Source organism: Acomys minous, assembly GCF_964271855.1.
Source record: "Acomys minous genome assembly, chromosome: 14".
NCBI lineage: Eukaryota > Metazoa > Chordata > Mammalia > Rodentia > Muridae > Acomys > Acomys minous.
The window spans coordinates 50,077,539-50,100,771 of record NC_140496.1 but is presented as its reverse complement, the minus strand read 5'-3'; the positions used below and the strand labels follow the sequence as shown (position 1 = coordinate 50,100,771).

General features: G+C 47.9%; 1 protein-coding gene across 5 annotated transcripts in view; it reads right to left on the bottom strand.

The window, feature by feature from the left end:
* ARHGAP10 (Rho GTPase activating protein 10) overlaps nucleotides 1–23,233 on the bottom strand; it is a 269,421-nt gene that overhangs the window by 13,581 nt on the left and 232,607 nt on the right. For 4 of the 5 annotated variants that reach the window (XM_084755701.1, XM_084755703.1, XM_084755699.1 and 1 more), the window contains one exon: nucleotides 10,017–10,185. In XM_084755701.1, coding sequence (XP_084611827.1) covers nucleotides 10,017–10,185 — 169 coding nt within the window. Of the gene's footprint in view, nucleotides 1–10,016; nucleotides 10,187–23,233 lie in introns of all 5 variants that reach the window. The other variant, XM_084755700.1, reaches the window with a different exon arrangement.

Below are 23,233 nucleotides of genomic sequence, written 5' to 3'. Positions count from 1 at the left end.
AGGAGAGCTGCGGGTTCTACAGAATGGCAGCCACAGCAGCCTCCCACCTGAGCCCTGAGCCCGCCGTGCACCCAGTGAACCAGCCATCTCTGCTCTCATCTCCCATGGTCCTGCCCTTGTATCTGGTGGAAGAAAGTTCTCCCTGGACCTCTTCACGCCTCTGCACATCCAGTCATCTGGACATCTTGGTTCTGGATGAGGTTTCTGAGAATGTCTGTAGGGGAGATGGGCTTGAGGACAGCAGAGACGGTGTCTCTCTGGAGCGAAGACGGGGCTTCATCCATCAAATAAGATGGCCTGGATTCCTCTCCTATCCTACTCTGCACAGGTTCCGCTCCCCACCCCCACCCCCACCCCTGCCCTATCACCTGTGGAAATGGGATGAGAAAACACGGATGCTCTGACTTCTGTTAGTGGCTCCGGGCTGGGACGCACATATCTGCTGCCAGGATCCACATACAACTGGCTGGCCAATTCAATAGTGTGACAGCACAAAAAAATGTCAGACTGTCCACAGTTCTTGGCCATACTGTCTTTGGGAAACTGTAGAAATGTTCAAGCTCACCATCTCTGTGTATGGTTCACACGAAAACCTGGCTAAGAGTCTCTGGGTTAAATAACAAAATAAATAAATAGTTGAACATCAAATGAAATGCTCTAGATGCCCTTTCAACTTTATGTCTGGAAACTTGGCTTCCTTCTTCCTGCTGCTGGAGCTAACTGTTGCCCCCTGTGCTGGGCAAACACAGGTCACTAACCCTAGGGAGTGCTGAGCTGCCGAGCAACGCATTACATGAAGCACCTAGTTCCACAAGTTATTGAAAGCAACATTATGGTTTGCAGAACAAAACAAGACATAGACAGTTCCACTTAATTACTAAAAGAGGAATAAATTCTAGAGAAGGACTTCCCAGATGCTCGCTGCATCTTCTCCTGTGCCGGAAGGAGGAGCCACTACCATCGCCCTTCTTTGAGGGGAACTGCTCTCTTCTCAAGGAAAGGGGACAAGGAGAGACAAGTACTTCACTAAGAAACACGGAGATTTCAAACTGCTAACATTTCTGAAAATACACACAGTGAACATCTGTGTGGTCATCCCTCGGGCAAATGAAGTTTCCATGAGTGGGACATGGTGGTGGAGTTGGGGAGAAAAGATACATACATATGTATACATACGCGCACACACATGCTCAAGCACACACACACACACACACACACACACACACACACACACACGCTCAAGCACACACACACAATCAGCCTTAGTGAAAAGGAAAACACTCTTGTATAAGAAGAATCAATATTCTTACTTTGGAAAAACAGGCTTGCACATCAGGCAAAGATCCTAGAGACTGTGCCAATAGTAAACCAACACAAAACAGTGCTGGCTACCAGCCCGGCTACTTCCAGGGTTGAATTCTGTGCAGTGTGACAAGCCAGCAGTGCAGGCTGCTCATGATTCTAACCCGGCCTGATGGACCTCGGTGCGGGAGGCCGCACTTTCTGCAACCTAACAGGCTCCCACGTCAGAAGGGCACATGCATTTCTGAAAGGCAGGAAGGGGGTGCAGTCTCTGGGGTGCCAATGGCCCTCAGAAGACCCCACAGCGTCTCTTCTTCCTCAGAGCAGACGAGCCAGCTCTGAGCACTTCTGGCAGCAGAAGGCCAGGTCTAGGGTGTAGAACAATGAGGGCAACTTAAGCGCAAAACAGCACATCAGGGAAACGGCGTCAAGAAATGACCACTCTCTTAGAAGTGACAGTGCACGCCCCTCCACCTGCTCAAGATGCTTGACTACGTCATTAGAATCGAACTGAAAGTCTACACAAAAACGTATTATGTGCAGGGCCTCTGAGCAGAAGCTTACACGTTAGTGAAATGACCCCTACCCAGGCACAAATGACTAAGTGTGACTGCACTGCAATAAAACTGTATTTACAAAGTTACTGAACCTCGGGCGCCTGGGTAGGGGCCTGGATCTTACCTGTAACCCTAGTGCTTTCTACAGTGCGCATCTAATGCTCTCTGAGGCTATGTCCCACTGGCTTCCCTGAAGCAGGGCGTGGCCAATCACTAAACCCAACTGGAAACACAGTAACTTGCTCACCCTGCAGCGGCAAGGAGCAGAGGAGGGAGGCCACGGAAGGCACTCATGACCTACAACCTCAGGAAGGGATACAGTCACATTTACCACTCAGTCACCAGCCTGGAGGACACTGGATGAGAAAGGCCACAACTATCTCTTCACATGGACTCACACAAAGCTCATTCTTGGAGCAATGACACTCTCGGAGTGTCACCATAAGAGAACTGTCCTAGAGTTACATCTCTGACGCAATCTCAGAGAGCAAATTCCATTTCCTTCCTTCCAAATGACTGCTGCAGGATCAGGTGTGTTTGTGGGCGCGGGGGTAGGGGTGGGGGTGGGGGGTTGCAACGAGCTTGCTTGCAGAACAGAAAAGGACACTACAGGCTGCTGCAGATATGAGGGCTGCAGGCCAACAGGGCCCATGATAGGAGTGCTTCCACCAGCTCAATTCCTGTGTAGAAAACAGCAGCCACCTAACAGGAGGCCTGAACATGCAACCAAGCCACGCATAGCTCAGAACAGACATACAGTTGTACTACAAAGAAAACCCCTAAGGTTTTTACTCAACAAGATGAAAGTGACAATTGCATCCCTCATTATGCAACAAATAACTGGTAGGTCCGGAGTCCGGAGGGCCTTCACCTCCTCACACCCACATGACTTTTCTCAGAGATCCTCAAACGTCTAGGCTGAGGGAGGAGGCTAGCTCAGTCCTCTGGGACTGCTCAACAGTGCAGCTAAAGTCAAGCTCCAGGGCTGCTCCAAGGCTCCGGAGGTCATCTTCCTGAGGTCACCTTCTGCTTGGCAGCGGGCAGATTATGTAACCCACAGGACAGGGAAGTTGGGGCCAAGATTGAGAAAAGCATATTGGGTGCTCAGGGTTAGCAAATTCTAAGCAGTGGCCGCCTGGGACTCCCAGGAGAGCAGAACTGGGCTTATTAATTGTGGCAGCGGCGTGAAAGCTTGCCACCGTGAAGGGGCAGGTGTTTTCTTTTGCCTCATATGGATAGCGTTGCTAAGCCCGGTTTGCTTGAATAACTTACATAATCTTTTCTAAGACCTCTGGAAGAAGAAAGGAGGGTGCAAAGCAGGCCTGTTTGACCGAAATCAATGCTTTCCCCTGAGCTGTGTCCCCGCTGACAGATGAAGCTAATGAGGGCCCTTCATTATTTACCCCTGAGACGCAGCCAGCCAACTCATGGGCAGGAAAGAGCAATGAATTCCAACAATGGCATCAAGCAAGAAAAATCCTCAGCAGCAAAACACAATGAAACCGAAAGGAAAATCAGAGTCAAGCAAGATTTAATGTAAGACTTACAAGTGCCTTGGAGTCTTAAGCAGTAAAATGCTACTACAAAATTTAGACACGTGTCCTTATTTTAGGTGGCCAATCTTCCATTGTGGGAACTTAAAGCTATGTGGATATCCAACGTTCTGGCTCAAAAATAAAACTCCCCAAGTTTTAGCATGTGCAGCTACAAGACAACAGAAAGACATGAGCTGGGCATACCTGAGAGACACGCACAATTATCCACATCACTGAACAAGGAACTACACAGGACACATGTTACGGCCCCCAAGGGCTTGCACAGACACCGACGGTTTGTCAATGGCCACGTATACAGGCCTGAGATTAGCTTTAAGAGCTTCTCTGAAGCTAGCGGGAGACAAGCTGCCCATTCCTCAGAAAAAGGCTGCAGGTGCTTATCTCTTGCACGCATCAACGTCCCTTGGCCCTTGTCAGGGTGGTGGGGCATTTAGGGCAGCGCCTTCTGCAACTCCCAGGAAAGGTGCTAGATAATGAATGTGCATCGATCAGACTGAGGGCTTACACCCCACAACAGCGCGCACGTGTGTGTGTGTGTGTGTGTGTGTGTGTTGTACAACAAACAGAAGCCCTAAGTCACAAGGGCCAAGCTGGATGTAATCCCACAGCAGCTTTCCTGTGCTCCCTGCATCCAACCCCCTGTCTTTAAGCAAGAACGTAGATCTACTCCACTGTGCTGATACAGGCAATCAGGTGAAGCGATTTTCAAAACCGCTCAAAGCCCAGAGGCCCACAGTATGGAATTCTCCTTCCTTAGAAACATGAGAGGGTAGCCAGGCAAACCTCCACAGGCCGGAGCTACCAGCTCGCACTAAAGCAAAGAGGCTCAGGGTCTTCTGATCCCAGTGGCCCTGCAGGTGCAGAAAAGAGCTGACCAAGCAGAACGCAAAGGCTGCAGGGAGGGCCATAGTGGGGCGAAATGCGCCCACCTGCTCTTCCTCAGAGCGCGACTCACTTTAGATCTGTCTCTCTGAATCCACCCAGTGAGGTACCTGAGCCACTTTCCACAATGCCAGCGCCAGACAGCAAGGCCATGCCCAGATTATCAAAACCAAGACCAATGTGCAGACAAGCACTTGCTTTTAACAGAAAAATGATTGCCAAACTAGACAAAAAAAGGACACTGGGCATCTTAAAACAGGCCGTTCATTGCCTAAGAGAACTACCGCTCCCGCCTGGTGTCTTTCTGAATTTATATAACACCCTGTCCTTCTTACAAAAAAGCAATGAGTGTTTGACTGTGTCCATGAACGTGAATGTGGGAAAAGGAAGCTATTTTCCTTTGAAACAGGGACCATAACCTTATGTTAAAAATACTATGGTACCAACTAGGAGAAACTGACCATCCTGGTCTAACAAGGACTGGGGGCTGGGCTGGCCACTCACCAGTTGTTCTCTTGGCATGTATGAGGCAATGGGGTAAACCTGCAGGACCACAGAAAATGAGGCAAACAGAAACTCAAACAACACCAAGGACAAGGAAGCAGTGTGCAGCTGAGGCAGGCACTCAGGAGGCGGGACAAGACACAGGAAGAGGATAAAGACGAGATCTGCCTGGGTCTCCTCTAATTTCTGTGTATGTGCCAATTCTTTGGGACTCTGTTACAAGAGTTTGGGGTTTTTTTTTCCCCCTGAACTTCAAATACATCAATCATGGTTTACTGTGGTATATTAAACCATACATCGTATCCAAAGAGTATTTTCATATCACCAATGAAATGTTCAAGAAATCTGAAATGCCAAGTAGTTGTCTCTGAGAAACCCCAGTCTGCCCAATGTAAAGTCAGCTTAGTGTTTCATTATGAACAAAAATGGCAGGTTGAGCCCTTGACTATCAAGGTGCAGAGACTGAGAGACTGTGGAATGCTCGGCCCTCTATGTCAACTGTCTCCTCCCAAGGCTCAGAAATCATTGTGGAGGAAAGAGTGTGAGACAGTGGGTGACTTAAAGGAAATGGGGCTTCATGGACACAACAGGGCGAGCACGCAGACGGACTCCCAGCAACTGTGACATCATACTTAAACTCTAGCCAAGACACAAATCTCAGCATGGAGGGGGAGGTGGGTGTCAAGTCCCACCCCTAGCTGAGCTACTTGGCAACTTCTAGCAGCCGGAATAGAGAGACTCGGTTTGCTTTAAGGATGTTGCCCTGGTGCGTCAACCAGTGGCATACGCTGGTCATATACACCTATGAGTATACGAACAGCACAAATTGGACTTCGTGGATCTTTGCTTGTTTGTTTTAAGGAGGACAAAATGTTAGGTTGGTAGGTAACGGAGAATGGATCTGGCAGGAGTTGGGGGAGGGGGTACATGTGATAAAAGTACATTGTATGAAATTCTCAAAGAATAATAGTATTTTTAATGGCGAGCTAGAGATGGCTCAACAGTTAAAAGCATATACTATTTTGAGAAAATCTTACTATCCCCAACAGCCAAAACCAAGTGTCTTATCATACAAGAAGTATCCCTGCCCTGGAAACTTGGGCCACAGGTGCCAACACACCCAGGCAGGAAAGGGCCACCACGGGACTCTGCCATCTGGGGTACAGCAGAACACGAGGCCCGGCCTTCTCATTGGCAGGCTAGGGACAGCTTCCTGGTATTTCTTAAAAGAAATTTTCTTCTGTGCAGGGAGCCTAAAAGGATTACCTGCCAAGAACCCGGCTCCATCAATTACAACAGAAGAAAACCTGTTTAGAGAAAACTACTTTATTGGGGGAGAAATGACTTTGGGACATTTGAAATACCTTGACCTATGATGTCATGTCCTCCAAGGAGTCTGAGCCAGCAATTCCTCACTGGCAGTGGAGTCACCCATCACCTCTCCGAGTGTACAGGTAAGTAATAGCTTTGGCTTGACTGACTTCAGTGAATTATAACCCACAAGTCACACATATCAGCTGAAGCCCAAGAAATCTAATTCTGCTGCACTGTTTCCCAACAGCCAAAGGCCGGGGCTGCATTTACACACTGCCTGGGTCAGAGCCACAGCTGCTGTGGGTCTTCCTCTGTCAGTCTGCTTCCAGTGGCTGAGGGGAAGGCCTTTCTGCATCGTATTGCAAGCAGGGTTTCATGCCGCTGGCTTCACTCTCCAGGATCTGGGAGAAGCACTACCTCTGGAATGTGAAGTCAATCCCCAAGTTGGAAACCTGAACCCTAACCCTCCTTCTTAATGCTTGGTGCTGAGTTTTTAAATGGCCTAGTAGAAATTTCCATTTAAAACATACTTCGCCAGCATTTAGTAAGGGCCTACTATGGTTGGTACTGCAGCTGGTTAATAGACACGGAAGAAGAACAAAAGATAAGAATAGACAACGGAAACTGTATTTATAAATACAAAGGAAATTCCCAGGCTAAGGCCAGGGAAGATCCGGTAGGTGGCTCTTATCTTTCTCCATAAGGAAGAAGGAAGATGACAGACAGAACCAGACTTAACAGCCAAAGAGATATGTGGTGAGTTACACCTGGGAATGGGGTCCTCAAAAATGAGCTTTTTTATAAGAAAATAGTAATGAGTGAAGGAAATTAAGTATTTACTAACAACTATGTCATCAGCTGAATGTGTCCATGGAGCATACAATCCAGTTCCTGTTAGTGAGGACTCTCATTGTCAAGCTTGATGTAAGAGTAAAGACAGACAGACAGACAGACAGACACACACACACACACACACACACACACACACAAATGGGAAAGAAAACAAATGGGCAAATAGTAATCAATAGCCAGAGGCACAGTTGTGCTGATGCCAAATGAAGATGGATCCAGAGAGAAAGGTATGTATGTCAAGGATCCGTCACTGTGGATGTGAAGATTCAGCCAGACTGCCCTGAGCAAACAGGCAGAGGAATTCTAATACAGAAATCCAAGTGCTCGGGTGACACACCCTGGCCACTGGGAGACCAATGAATGTGACCCTATAGAACTTGAAAACACACACACACACACACACACACACACACACACACACACACACACACACAAACACCATACTCTCATTAATACATGGATGCTAAGAATGGTGAGCTCAGACAAGTAGACAGAACAACATGACCAGAGGCTGGGGGAGGGGCCAGACGTCAAGGACTTAGGAGGTGGGTAAGAGGGGCACAGCAGGGTGACTGCCCAGGTGCACTGCCAGGGCGACTCTCTGCCACCACTGAAAACCGTGGTGAATACATGAATGGCCTGAGCTGATCTTATGCATTTTATAGACATGCTGTACACAGTAAAGACATGGAACAATTCTGTGTCAATTAAAAAGGCATATTAACAAAACAGGAAGAACCCACTTACCCGAATCTTATTCCTCAGTCAACCAGGCTGGAATTGGGAAAGAGGCCCCAGGTTCCAGGTCTGTGCTTACTAACCATCACCTGAGGGGCTGTTAGAAACCTAAGCCTTCCAGCTCCACCCAGTCATCACAGTGGACAGTGGGGGCGGCCCAGGAGAGTGGGGGCGGCCCAGGAGAGTGGGGGCGGCCCAGGAGAGTGGGGGCGGCCCAGGAGAGTGGGGGCGGCCTAAAAAACTGTTTCTTAAACTAGCAGAGACTGCTCAGCACAGGCTCTACCCCCAAGCCACACGGCAACTTGGAGTATAGGTGGCTCTGAGGCCTGTGCATCTGAGGAGTTTCATCTGCCCATCAAAGATAACCTGAGCTGACAGAAACCAGTCAAGCGTGAGTGTGTGCGCGCGCACATGAACGCATACACGTGTGTGTACATGAACAAATGTCAAAGGCCTCAGGACTCATCCTCCTTGTTTTCTGGGAGTCTCTCATGGGGCCTGGCTACCTGGCCAGCAAAGCCTCGGTGACCTTCCTCCTGACTGAGCTTGCAGAATCTAACATTTTTATGGGGACTGTGGGGACTGGACACAGGTCCTCATGCTCATACAGCAAATATTTTACCAACTGAGCCATCTCCCCAGTCCACGTAAATCTCTTCAGAAATACACTGGAAGTACTCTCAAGCATATGAGAAACAGACAGGTTTCAAGTACAACATAAGAAGAACAAGAAGAAGAAAAAAATCAAGACCTTGAGTCCGATGCAAGCTTCCATCCCAGCAAAACCTTCCCACTGGCTCCCACCGCTTCCCACCCCTCTCATTTTAGCTCGCAGGGCTAGAGCAGTTTTCATGACATTTTCAAATGTGCATGAATAGGAAGCTGGGGCCTTCATTCTCCATGCTGTGACTTGAGAGCGAGCAATGGCTCTCCCATGGCTCACGATGTCACGTCCCTGCAGAAGCACGTGGAAGGGCGATGGCTAAGCAGACTGCGCTCCACTGACTTTGAGATGCACTCGCTGAAGTAACAAGGAATCTGGATCTCACTGAAAAGCACAGAGACTACTTCCAAGTCATGTGCAGCCAGGCTGAGACCCTGGGTACCACGGCAACATCCAAAGGACTTTTACTTCTGATACATGGCCAAAGGTGACAAGCTTATTTCAGTATCCACGATTTAAGTGGACAACACATAATCTTTAGCACAGAAAATTAAAACAATCTTGGATGGGGTGTGCATGCACACTCATGTGCACATGTGTACACACACACACACACACACACACACACACACCTGTAGAGAATGAACATGCCAACTTGAGAGTTTCACTCTGATTTCAGGTCAACTTTTCAACATCTTTAGGTCACCCCAAAATTTCATCATACCAAAGTCCTCCCAGCCTCTCTTAATACTTAATAAGATCATAATGATTTCATATGAATCCAGCTGAGGCTATAAAAAGCCAAGTAATATGAGGAACAGTTTCCAATCCATTTAAAGTCCCAAGAATGCCCAGCTAGGGTCAGATGACATCATTATCTGTAATCTATTTTAAGCAATTTTAGTTTTAAAAAATTTTAATGCTCTCTGGGTGAATTATAAATATATTTTGGGTGTAATTTGATTGACTAATCAAGCAAGGCCTCATAATTATTCATACATCTGCCTTGTCTTCTCTGAGCACTCAGCTGCCCTCTGCAGGCTCTACAGCCCCCTGTTCTACAGTGGTTCCTCGGGCCCCATCAACACTGTGAGAGAGACCCCAGGAATCAAACAAGCTCAAGGCTTTCTGTTTGTATTCATACCATTTGCTCTGGTAGACCTGAGCTGATCTGCACAAGCTTGGCATTAAAACCAAGAGATAAAATCAAATGTTGGTTACCAAATCTCCATTAGGCAAGATGCTCTAAAGTAAAACAGAACGGTTGGTTACCCTAACAACAACCACTTACCTACAAACACCACTCTAGGACAGTTTCCAGAGACAGTGCAGGCAACAGAACGCAAACACGCTCCCTTTTCTGTGTTTGCAAAGCTGTCCAGGAACTATGCCGAGAGAAGTAGGAGCAGAATTTCCTTCCCGTGACCCCAAAGTACCCCAAACTGAACAGAGATCAGACTGGAAGCCACACCCACCCCCTTCCGACCTGGAAACAGAAAGGCATTATTCAAGCAGTGAGCCCTGCCATTCTCCCTTCGGTAGCCTGTGGACAGGGAGTGTCCCTGGGTCTAATGGCTTGAATGCTTGCTGTCCAAAAGAGTGGTGGATTTCCTTCCTTCAGCACCACCCCAATGCGCAGAGACTTACGTAGTGGCTGCGCCCTCTCCACAGTTCCCTCCATCGGCTGCAAGGTGGTTTCCGTCTGGTCCAGGAGGCCCGTGGGCAGCTGACGTTGTGGGGGACGGAGAGGACAGTGTGGACAGTGAGTCCTGACTGCTAGTGGGCGGATCCTCCTTGACAGGGCTGGGACTGTCACCTAGAGGAAAAGGGCATCGGATTTCAAACAAACCAAGAAGAAAAAAGTAACTCTACTAATAATACCTGGCATTGTATCAGCCAGGTTATTTCGGAAATTACATTTACAACTCAGCCGGGGAGTGTGTGGATACTTTTGAAGGTTTGCGCCTCTGGGTTTGTTTTTTGTTTGTTTGTTTGTTTAAAACAAGTGTGTGGGGGTTTTTTGTTTTGTTTTGTTTACAAAACAAAGATACTCAAAACTGTTAAAGTTTGGATGCAGCCTGTTCCCAAAGACCCCTCAGCTAACACCCTGGTCCCCAGATAGTGGCATAACCAAGAAGTGTTGGAAACCTTAGGAAGTGCAACCTTGTGATATGTCTACTTGGTCACTAGAGGTATGTCCTTCAAGGGGAGAAAAGGACCCCAGCCTTTTCTTCCTCTCTCCTTGGCAGCCAAGAGGTAAGAGCTATGTCTACCACAGGCGCCTTATTGCCTCCCACAAGCCTGTGAGCCAACACGAGCCTTCTCCCTGTGTCAGCTGGCTTATCATAGGTAGTCACTATAGTAACAGAAGACTGACTAACTCCTAGACTATCCCTCATGAGGAGTGAAGGAAAGAGACTAACCAGTCAGACTGAATGGAAAACAAGCACCTTTTATGCAGCCACAATGAATGCTTAGCCTACAGAGAACCCAGATTTAAACAAGCGACAGTATCAGGGACAGCCCCGAGTGGCACAGCAGCCATGCAGAGCCAGATCACCTGTGTGCACTCTTTCACACCGAGTGCATGAGAAAAGGAAATGCCCTGGACCAGGATTTCTAACGGCCCAACCCGTTAATATTCCAGACACGACGGAGCTTCCCCTCCTCCGTGTGAACACTGAAGGGACAGCCCAGAGTTGGGTCCTGCAGCAACTGCAAGGGGTGAACACAAACTACAGCTAAGCATAGGTTCTAAGCAAGGTGTGTGATTTATGCCACTCCGGAAAACATGCTTTCTATCGTTTGTATATAGTATCAGCTTGTGTTTAAAAGGAAAATGGAAAACGCAGAAAAGAGCTGGCAAAAGCAGCTGTTTCCTTGAACGTGCTTCCACGATGCTCCCAGCTTCCATAAAACCCACTGGAATGGCACCAGGCAGAACTTTGCCCTTTCTGCCCAAAGACCTTATTAAATACTGACTCCCCGGGTGACCTGCAGAGGAGGCAGTTCTACGTTAACAAAAGCTCCGAGTGCGCTGGGCCCTTAGTTCCCCAACCGGATCCTAGGCCGCGCACAAATGCCAGGGTCAGAGAACACGCACAGGAAGCCACTTCGGGGGAAATTGCAGTCCCTCCCAAAACGAAGCACAGGACATAATCCGGGCCCTGACTAGGACAGATCTTGGAAGGCCAGACTTGAAAACAGAGTAGATAATAAATCTTACTGCCTCCCGACCCAACTGGGAGCTAAGGGCCAGCCAATGTGCCTTAGAATGAGATGCTTGGGGAGCCACTGGAGCAGGAGTTCCGGGACGACCCTGTGCTTGGCACCCTGCAGAGAAGGCGAGGCACATGCACACTGAGCAATCAACGTCCAGCGGGTCTTCTCTCTGGACTGCGCCTCCTTGCAAAGTGTCATCCCATCTTCATTACAAATTCTGCAAACATTGTGTTGTGGTTAAATCAAGTCACCTTTCCGGTGGCCCTGCAGCACAAACATGAGTTGGAAGATGTTTTTTGTGCACTGTGTATTCAAATGCTCATTTCTGTATCCTGAGAGATCTGGGTGCAGTCTGGGCTTTGGGATTGTGATTTTGTTGTTGTTATTGTTGTTTGCTTTTCAAGACAGGGCTTCTCTGTGTGGCTCTGGCTGTGCTGGAACTCACTCTGTGGCAGTCTGGACTTTTAGATTTTCATTTTTTGTTTGTTTTTGTTATTGTTGTTGTTTGTTTTCCAGTCAAGGTTTCTCTGTGTGTCATGACCCCTCCAGTGGAGTCTGTGTGACAAATGTTACTGCTCAGCCCGAGGCGACAGCCCGCGCCCAGGGAGAGCCTCCTGGAAGAGGTCTGATGTTCCTGCCAGGAGTAACTGATTGCAGCCTTCTTCTTACTCATTTGTGTTGGCATATTCTGTCTCTGCTTTTTCTCCTAACCTACTCTCATATCAGAACTTTTCAAACATGATGACCGTTTCCATGACACTCCCTAACATGCGACTGCAGCCAAGGACCATTCAGGCCCGGAGTTCACCACCAAGTTCTGCTCCACTTCTTAAAAGAAACATGGCTGAGAATTAATCATCAGTTAATAACTTATATTATGACTTACAAATAGAGTGTTTAAGAAAGCTCCAGATAGTGACACTCTGATAAAAAGAACTAAGAAAAAATTGTCTTGGCACACTGATGTTTGACATAGAGATGAGAGAACACTGACCCTTGATAAAGAGGGCACATGATTACTGATACCAAGCTAATGACTCAAGAATGATGACAACACTATTACTTTGTATTCTGTACTTTGTACTGTGTATGCCTGATTGTTTCACTGACTTCCTTGAATGAAAAAATAAAATAAAATGTTAACCATAAAAATACTCCCCATTTCAAAAAATGTGTATAAAAATCTAGCTTGCTTGCCTACAAAATACACTCAGATTCAAACACTTCTTCTGGGTTTGTCTGTTTGTCACTTTGCCTATCTTTGTCCACCGACGCTTCGAGGACTCCGTTCCCAAGGACCTATACCCGACTGAGATGGACCATGGCATCTGTGTAGAGCTGGCTGTCCTGGAACTCACTTGGTGGCCCAGGCTGGCCTTGAACTAAGAGATCCGCCTGCTTCTGCCTCCTAGGTGCTGGCACTAAAGGCGTGTGCCACCACCGCCTGGCGGGATTGTGGTTATTACGCAGCACCTCCTATTCAGTATTTTGTAAAACACTGCTTGCTGTTACCTTCGCCCTCTGATAGGACAAATAAAGAGCTAAACAGCCAATAGCTGGGAAGGAGAGAAAAAGGTGGGACTTCCAGGCCCAGAAGGTGGGGGTGGGGGTCTCAGGTGGGAACCAGAGGTCACCATCTGAACAAGGATGAGGATGGAGGTGCCAGGGCCAGACTGAGATGGCACGGAAGGGCCACGCGGCTGGGAAGTGGGCCAGGCCAGTATTGTTACATTAGAATAACTGAGTGAGCCGGGCTGTGGTGGCGCACGCCTTTAAACCCAGCACTCGGGAGGCAGAGGCAGGCGGATCGCTGTGAGTTCGAGGCCAGCCTGGTCTACAAAGCGAGCCCAGGACAGCTAAGGGATCGCTTTCCAGACATAGAGAAACCTTGTCTGGAAAAACCTTAAAAAAAAAAATTGAATAGCTGAGTGTCTGCCCAGCTATAGTGCCTGGAGCTTTCAATAAATACAAGGATCTCTGCTGTCATTATTCAGAGGTGAAGGGGGCGGGGGTAGGGTTCACAGAAAGCCATATTGATACAAACGTATTTGTAACTGGAGAAATTCAGTCCCAACAACAGGACCAGGCCAACTTAGAGCCAAGTGGACCAGAACCTACCACAGCAACAGAGCCTCAACTCTCTTTAGAATGGAGTTCCCTCTGAAAGAAGGACTGGTTCTTCCTGCTCTTAGGAAGTTCAGCTCCAGTTCCTCTGCACGTGAGAACAAATTGTGTCCCCTTGTCCTCGAGAGGGGCTGCGGGGACCGTGGTAGTGCACAACTGCAATCTCAGCACTCCACGGGCTCAAAGGCTGAGAATGTCACATGGACATCCAAGCTACACACTGAGTTCAAGCTAGCCTAGATGGCACACAAGACCCGAAAGAGGAGACTCCAAGATAATTTCTATGGCTTGAGTGTGAAATTCCTCCCCACTGCAAATACGCTTGTGTGTCTGAAGCTGTCTTGAAAGGTAATGGAACCTTTAAGAGGGGGGGCCCCCCGCTGGAGGAAATGGATCACTGGGGGCTGGCTGCTTTGGAGGTTTTATGGTCTAGCCCTACTTCCTGTCCCCTCCTCTCCTGCTTCCTGATGGGGGATGCAATGAGCCTGACAGGGGCTTCCCTACCTGGTGTCCCATGCCACCAGGATAGACTGTGTATATCCCTTCAACTGTAAGTCCAGAGAACTCCTCCCCCTTTGGTGGCTTCTTGCCAGGGGTTTCAATGATAAAAGTGTCAACGACCTTCAGGACAGCTACTGGTATGAGCTCAGCTCCTTGTACAGAGCAGGCCCCTTCACGGTGACACACACAGTAGGTTTCCTGGCAACATGAGGAGGACGCCTAGCGTGCCATCCCTCCAGGGTCATTCGAGGACTCTAGGGCAGTGCCTAACACAGCAAAGCAGCTGTGGAGGGTCTGGGACCAGCTTTCCTCCTGCCCTGTTCCTGCCACAGAAAAGGCTTTCGCTGCCAAGAAGTAGGTTTGAGGAGCCTGAGAGCAAAGGTTTTACTTTAAAAGCATGCTGGGGGCGGGGGTGGGGGTGTGCTTTTTCTCCACCAGACACAGAAGCTCGTTTACACTGCCTCTAATCTGTTCCCCGGGCAGACTGACAGAGCACAAACTGTCGTTCCGCGCGCTGAACCACATTCTATTAGGAGAACTGTCATCCTGTCTGCTGAACAGTGGCACTCTGAGCCCTCAGGTGAGAACAGCAGGGGTGGATGGGAGCATGTCTACAACTGATCAAAAGGGAGACACCTCGCTCTCCTTTTCCAGCACGTGACACTCCTCTCCCCTTCTGGGTTTGGGAATGAGTCTGTCTACTTGGACAAAACTCACTGCATATAAGAAGAACAAGAAAGCCAACCACTATGTACATCGACAGTGAGGCTTATAGCCATTTCCCAAACTTCTGTTTGCAGCAATTTCATCTAATGGTGTGTGCTGTCAATATATTTGTGTGTGGAAGACAGAGGACAATCCCAGATGCTGTCCTCAGGTGCCTTTCCCCCTTTGAGACAGGGTCTCTCACTGGCCTGAAATTCAACAAAACAGTCAACCCTGGCTGGCCAACAAACCCGGGGTGCTCACCTGTGTACAGCTGCCCTGCTCTGGAATCGTAAGTGTATATACCATCAGGCCCAGAGGTTTTTTTTCAGTGTATGTTCTCGGAGGGAAGTGAGATCATCATGTGTGCAAGAAAAGTTACTGAGTTATCACCTGAACCTGTGTATTAAGTGACTCCAAAAGCAAGAGTTGTGAATGTTATGAGATTAACTTATCACGGAGCTCGGCTCAGGCACTTGACTGTTCGTTTTGCAGTGCTATGAACCGAGCCTGGGGCCACACATGCCCAGCCCCAGTGGGATCATTTTCATCTCTCCCCGCTTTTAGTAAGGCAGCCTTTACCCTCAGGTGCCAGCCACCCATTTATGGGTAATCAACAAGCAGAACAAAAGTTACACTAAGAGGCTTTTCCTTTGAACAACCACCAGGACGAGACAACAGGCATCCCCCGGCTCACACCTAACTCCCACCAAATACTTGCTGTCAGTACACGTTCTCCTCTCACAACCAGAGCTGCATCAACTTGGCATCTTGCTGCCACATGATGGTTTCACAACCCACTCTAGCCTGCACCCAACTCCATCGTATGTGTTCTGGGGGGGGGGGGGAGACCATGTCTCAGCTTGGTAATTCTTTACAAGTACACTGTGTTGCCAGGCAAAATCACAAGACTTGAGGTAATTCAATGGGCGCTGCTACAGAAAAGATGGCGGATATGAAAGGCACTGCCTCCAAGGCTGAGCAGAGAATAGAAGATTTAAAACTTCCACTCGGAATACAGGATGTAAAGTTCTCACTCTGAGACTCCATTTATTCTGGGGGAAAAGCCCCACTGGACGCCTGGTGGTCAGGCAGCGATGGCAGAACTGGGCGGCAGCCAGGAAACCTGCTCCATCAGCAGCTGTCAGCTCAGTGCTGACCTCCAGTGAACAGCCGTCCGGCCTGCGTCTCACCAGACTTGCTGTCTGACTGGGCTGGTTTTGGGTTCCCACATACTTCCTCCGCCATACTTAGCGAGGCACAACGCGCTGTGACACTTTTGGTATCATCACAGGCTTGTGGACCTCCCCACTCTCCACTGCCATCTATACCAGCAATTTCACTCTCTCCCTCTCCAGTAAGACCAAGAACCTGGCCTACTATGTGGGGTGGGCCTCACTGGACTACTCTAAGCCACCCTTGAGCAAGAAACAGGACCTTGGGACCTTTGATCTCAAGGCAGCACCTGAACCAACCCACCAGAGGTGGAACCCAGGCTACCTGCCGGACACTGAGTGACAGTGGATGAGACTTTACATTTATAGCATCAATCCTTAGCCCCAAAATGCTACAGTTTAACACAGGGGAGACAGGTGACAATAAACAGAGCAAAAGGTGCCATTTGCATAATGTGACTTTCTCAGGGAGCTTTGAGACTTGGTAATAACGAGTTTAGAAACCTGGCAGTGGGTGGGCTGGAAGACATGTGGGAGACACGCAACAGAGATCGGGAGAAATTACTGCCAGACTCTCAAAGAATAGAGGCTCTGGCAGAGAAACATCAAGGTTGAAAGGCAGGCGAGAGCTCGGCAGTTTTCAGAACTGTTAAGCAGTCGGATCAGGCTGGAGTCCGGAGCTGAGGCCTCTGTGTGCAATGCTGGGGCATCTGAATTCGCCTCCAGCTGGAGAGATGTCACTGCAGGAATTACAGGGGCCAACGTGGTCCAGACACTGGATCCAGGAGACGCTCGGGCGCTGCAGTCAGCAGAACCCAGCGAAAACAAGTGACTCACAAGTTCTCTTAAAACCAGGCAGAAAGGCATGCCAGAGGAACATGCGTTCTTCTATTTAGCCTGATTCCTTCCTTCCCTCCCCAACCCTCAGGGCTGAGGACCTAGCTGGGGCCCTGCACTCTGGGCAGTGCTCTAGGCCCAAGCGTCTTAGTTATGGTTACTATTGCCATGAAGAAGCACCCTGAGCAAAGCAAGCTGGGGAGGAAAGGGTTTACTTGGCTTTACCTCCACACAACTTCAGGACAGGAACTCCAGCAGGGCAGGAACCTGGAGGCGGGAGCTGATGCAGAGGCCATGGCGGGCTGCTGCTCACTGGCTTGCATCTCATGGCTTGCTCAGCCTGCTTTCCTGTAGAACTCAGGACCACCAGTCCAGGGATGGCGCCACCTACGATGGGCTCGGCCGTCCTCCATCAATCACTAGTTAACAAAATGCCCTACAGAATTTGCCTAAAACCCAATCATCTGGGGTCCCTTTCTGTACTGAGGTTTCCTCCTCAGCCTATGCCAAGTTAACATAAAAGTATTCAGCACACTAAGGGACAACCTCACGCGTGATTTGATCCTGAGCTTAAGCATATGTTTCCTTTTGTAATTAACAAACCACAGAGATTGGCAGAAAACTACATCAAGAAAAGAAACCTCGGAGCTGGAGAGATGGCTCAGTGGTTAAGAGCACAGACTGTTCTTCCAGTGGTCCTGAGTTCAATTCCCAGCAACCACATAGAGGCTCACATCCATAATGTGATCTGACATGCACTGTATACATAATAAATAAACAAGTCTCTAAAAAAAAAAAAAAGTTAGAAAGAAAGGAAACCTCTCAAGACACCCCATCTCCACCCAGCCCTACTGCAGCCAATAACTGACATTAATTAACTTGAATATTCTGGTAGCTCTTCCTCCTGCTGACTTGCTTGTCCCAGCAATGGCCAGCCGTCCTTGCCATTGATTGTGTGGTCAGCGCACCTCAGCAGCATCCCCTTTGTGTGCATGAAGGAGCGGGTCTTCTCATTGCCAGCCTTATCACTGTGTCAGCTTTCATGGTCTTCCTCTCAAAGTATTCCCTGACAGCACAGAAATCAGACTGTCCCCTGAGCCCCTCCTCCGTCTTCCTGCTCTAGCCTCAAATGTGGTCATACGCATATCCCAGGAAGCCTCTGCGGTTCTGTAACCCTGCTGGGAGCTGGTTCCCTGCAAGAGCAGGGCACCTCCGTGCTCTTCATTCGGAAATATCTGGCTTGCACATTAACCAAGTAAGAACAAAAAGGACAGGACAGAAAAAAGGAATAAGGAAATGAGAATGTCTGGCTTCACGTTTGGATTGCATTTACTCAAACCTCACAGTTACACATCTGGTTAGTTCAAAGACAGCTGTGGGCTGCCACTGTGGGGTCCACGTGAGGTCAGAGACCCCAGAGACTTCTAATCATCAGTGGATAATCTCTAGGACCGGAAAGGATTGCCAAGAACTAAGTAACTGTACACACAAGGGCACAGTTACACTTCTCCGATAAAGACCAATCAGGGGTTTTACATGGAAATCTTCCTCTCTTCCACACTGAAAAGGTGGAGACACGCATGCCTTTGACCACCTGTCCACTGTCTCCGCGCAACAGAGACAGAAAGGAGAGCTTCAGGGGTCAGTGCACGCATACGCCAAAGGCTAGCCATTCCAGGGCCACTGAGTCCAGAAGACCCGATGGCGCTCAGATCCTGCGGCTTCTCAGAACCGTGACACCCTGGGCCTTGGGCAACAGGGAGCTCTCCACACTGAATGCAAGCATGACTGACGTGATAAGTCCACTCACCCGAGGAACTGGATTTGAACGCCTGCCTTTCTGTCTGTTAGCTGTGTGCTAGGAACAGAACTTAGCTGTAAGCCAAGCACCTAGGAAAATGGCTGGAATCAACAGCTAAAGCCAAGGACGGAGACAGGGAAGAGAAAGGGAGCTACGGAATCTGCTGCATCCTTGCAGGCATGCTCACGACACCCTCCCCCTCCTTTATAAAAAAAAAAAAAATCACAAACTTGAATGTGGAGGAACAAAAGGAAAATTGAGATATTGTTATGGCCTGAATATCAAATACGCTCCCACAGGAAAGTTTTGAGAACTCGGTGCCCAGCTACTGGCACTATTTTGGGGAGGCTCTGAGAATGCTGAGAGGGAATTCCTAGCTGGAAGAAGCAGGTAGCCGGGCAGGACTTCAGGAATGATCTCTGGCTACTTTCTGGCTCACTTCCTGCTTCCTGGCTCCCCATGACATCAGCGTCTGTCCTCTGCCACAGGCTGCCACCACCACTAGGTTCTGCCAATCAACTAAGGACTCCACCCTCTGAAACTGTGAGCCTAAATAAATAAGCCGGCCCTTGCTTTGTCAGGTACTGGGGCTCCGCAGAGCAAGCGCAACCACAGTCAGCATGCTTGGAAACCATGAAGATTCAGCGATTTAGAGATACACAATACAGAGAACAGAAGTAGACCTGCCAACATCCAGGTTCCGGGAGAAGAAACAGACAGAGAGGAAGAGATGCCTAGAGCAGTCAGGACACACTTCTAAAAATTAAAGAAACTGCAGCAGACCTCAACCTAATTGACTCAAGAACAGCAAATTGGAGAATAAAGAAAACCATGGATGTAAGGCACTACTGTATAATATCAGATATAAAGAACACAAGCAAATCCTACACAAGCATAAGAACGCATCAGATAGAAGTCAGTCTAATAAAAGTATTCTCGGACAGCACTGAGAACAGAAAAGATCCAGCAGACCAGCAAAGAGTCAAAGGAAAAGAGTTCTGTCATTCAGAACGCGAGGGCGCAGTACAAGCATCATTGGCCATTAAAAGTCCCTGAAGGCCGGATACCCAGCACATCTACTGGCTAATCTCACACAGAAAGTCCTCAGGAGTTTACCAAGAGAAGCAAGGGAGGGATGCTCCAGTAACGCAGTCAAGTCTGCTGTTGCCATCAGTGGAGGAAACGGGAAGGGAGTAACCAAAACAACACAGAACCCAATTCTAGGAAACACCAACAAAGGTGGGGAAACGGGAGGAACCTGAGACCGTTTGTTTGCCTTTCTGGTTGTGGAAGCAAATATAGATAGTTTAAGAATCCAGTAGAGAAGGGCGCGTGATTCAAACAAGGACAACTGCTTTAGAAACAAAAAGGCAGAAGACCACTATCAGAAACAGCAGATGCCAGTTTGCACTTTTTTTTCCCCCGAGACAAGGTTTCTCTATGTTATCTTGGTGTTCTTGGACTCGCTTTGTAGACCAGGCTGGCCTCGAACTCACAGTGATCCTCCTGCCTCTGCCTCCTGAGTGCTGGGATTAAAGGCATGTGCCACCATACCTGGCCAGTTTGCTTTCTTAAAGAAAAGGCAGAAAGGGACTGGAGATGTGGCTCAGTGGTTAAGAGCACTGCCTGCTCTTCCAAAGGACTCGGGTTCAATTCCCAGCACCCACATAGCAGCTCACAACTGTCTGTAACTCCAAGATCTGATACCCTCACACCAACACACATAAATTAAAATTAAATAAAATGTTTTTTTTAATGGAAACATTAAAAAAAGGCAGAAAAAGTAAAAAAATGTATCAAGTGCATTAAATACAAAATATACAATGACAGAAATTATATGAAAATGAATTAAACTTGCCAATTAAAAGACAGTGACTCTCTAAGTGCCTTTCTTACCTCTAGCAATATGCTGACTTAAAGAAGTTAAGGTGAAAAAGACAAGGTTGAAAATACAAGAACAAACGACAGATGTACTAGGTAAATAGGACCAAAAGAAAGGTAATGACAATAGGTACATGGTCACTTAACAGAGATTAAGAGCAAGGTGATGGTCAAATAAATGGAGAAAAATGAAAGATACAGTGTCAAGCAACTAGCCACAGGTTACAGGAAAAACACCCAAAAACTCAACACTGCAGTGACAGGCTTTCACATGTCATCTATTGCTGTGAATAGACACTGTAACCAAGGCAACTTATAAAAGAAAGCATTTCATTGGGGCTTGCTTAGTTTCAGAGGGTGAGCCCTGCACCATCATGGAGAAGAGCAAGGCAGCAGGCAGGCATGACAGGCAGGCACAGCAGACAGGCAGGCACAGCAGGCAGGCATGACAGGCAGGTACAGCAGACAGGCAGGTACAGCAGGCAGGCATGACAGGCAGGTACAGCAGACAGGCAGGCACAGCAGACAGGCAGGCACAGCAGGCAGGCATGACAGGCAGGCAGGCAGGCACAGCAGGCAGGCAGACACAGCAGGCAGGCAGGCATGACAGGTAGGCATGACAGGCAGGCAGGCACAGCAGGCAGGCAAAGCAGGCATGACAGGCAGGCAGGCACAGCAGGCAGGCACAGCAGGCAGGCATGACAGGCAGGTACAGCAGACAGGCAGGCACAGCAGGCAGGCATGACAGGCAGGTACAGCAGACAGGCAGGCACAGCAGGCAGGCATGACAGGCAGGCACAGCAGACAGGCAAAGCAGGCATGACAGGCAGGCAGGCACAGCAGGCAGGCACAGCAGGCAGGTACAGCAGGCAGGCACTGGAGCAGTAGCTGAGAGCTTACATGTTGAGACAATCAGAAGAGGGAAGGAAGAAGAATGGGAAGGAAAGGGGGAAGAAGTAGAGGTTGAGGAAGAAGAAAAAGGAGAACTGAGAATGTCATGGGCTTCTGAAACTTCAAAGTGGACAACCACTGACCCAAATCCAACATGGACATACTTCCTAATCCTTTTCCTAATCCTAATCCTTCCCAAACAGTTCTGCCAACTAGAGACCAAACATTCAAACATACTAGTCTATGGAGGCTATCCTCATTTAAATCACCACAGACACAAAAAATAAATTAATTAAATAAAAATGTAAAATTATCTTCTCACAGCAGATGAGAATTACAAGACAACTGACACTTTGTAACAAAATACAGCACTTTATGATTCCCATGTCAGCAAACTAAATAAAATTAGTAAGAAAGCTATAAAGATTGAAAGTTTAAAATGTTTCTGTTAGAGTTCTGTGAATAGGCATTACTTTTATGAATAAAATATTTTATGTGCTAAAGGAAAAAAGAAAAGAAAGCTCTAAAGAAACTAAGAAATACTTAGAACTCAATGATAATAAACATTTTATGCTAAAATTTGTAAGGCACAATTTTTAAAGAATACCAAAAATAACACTAGGTTTAAAATATTAGGAAATAAGAACATATTATGCCAACAGATAATCTTCCCAAATACTGATAGCCAAAGAACAGTTACCACAGAATTCACTGGAATACAGTTGGCACGTTTACTTTAGTGTGCTCATGCAACAGGGCTTATTAACACACTGTAAGTACTACACTCAAGTTACTATGTAAGTAAAAAGCTAATATCCTTAAAAATTACCCTCATTGTTTATTAGTATATAAAGCTTGCTGTCAAGATCACAGCAGAAATGAACAGGAAAATGTGAGCTGGTATTTAGTAACTTCCTCTAAACAGACACAGATTCAAATGTCAACATCAGCTATTGTATTTTTGAAAGTGGCTTCAATATAAATTAGGTGGACCACCCCAGCAGGGTGTGGCGCCTGCCAGCCATAAGGCTGGCCTGCATCTTCCATGGTTCAGAAAGCCATTCACAAACAGCTACCAGACCGCACCATAGCAGCCTGTAGGTAGAAGGTTACTATGTAATTCAGATGCTGATTTCTGTAGCCCCCCCAATATCTGATTGCAATCCTTTTTCTGAGAATCTCCTATCTTAACACTGTGTAAACACCGCTCCCCAGTATGCCAATAAAGCAGCTTGTAGCCAATCAATGAGCAGGGGATTGAATAGGGCTGCACCTCCTGCCGGCCAGTGGAGGAGAAGTCAGAGGACCAAGTTGGGGATCTCAGCAATGGGAGACATCAGGAGAAAGACGAGGAAGAGGCAGCCGGAAAAGGAAAAGCTACGAAGTGCAATTAGTGCTGGGATGCGCTCTGGGAGGAAGCCAAATCAGCTTAGAGGGATAAGAATAGAGTAATAACTGCTCAGTTCTTGTGCTGTGAAGCTTATCATTAAACAAATATAAAAGAGTTTCAATTATTTGTGTGATTGTCAGGTTAAGAGAGAAAAATGAGGAACAAACACAGTTTTGTAGTAATAACTTTAACAGTGGCCTTTCCTCCTACTGTCACCCATGACATACAGAGGGCACTGGAAAGAGCTGTGGGGCCTTTCCTACGTCCTGACGTAACTTCTGTTTTGTTAAAATAAGGTCTGGGTTGGTAGGTTTTCTTTCTTTCTTTTTTCTTTTTT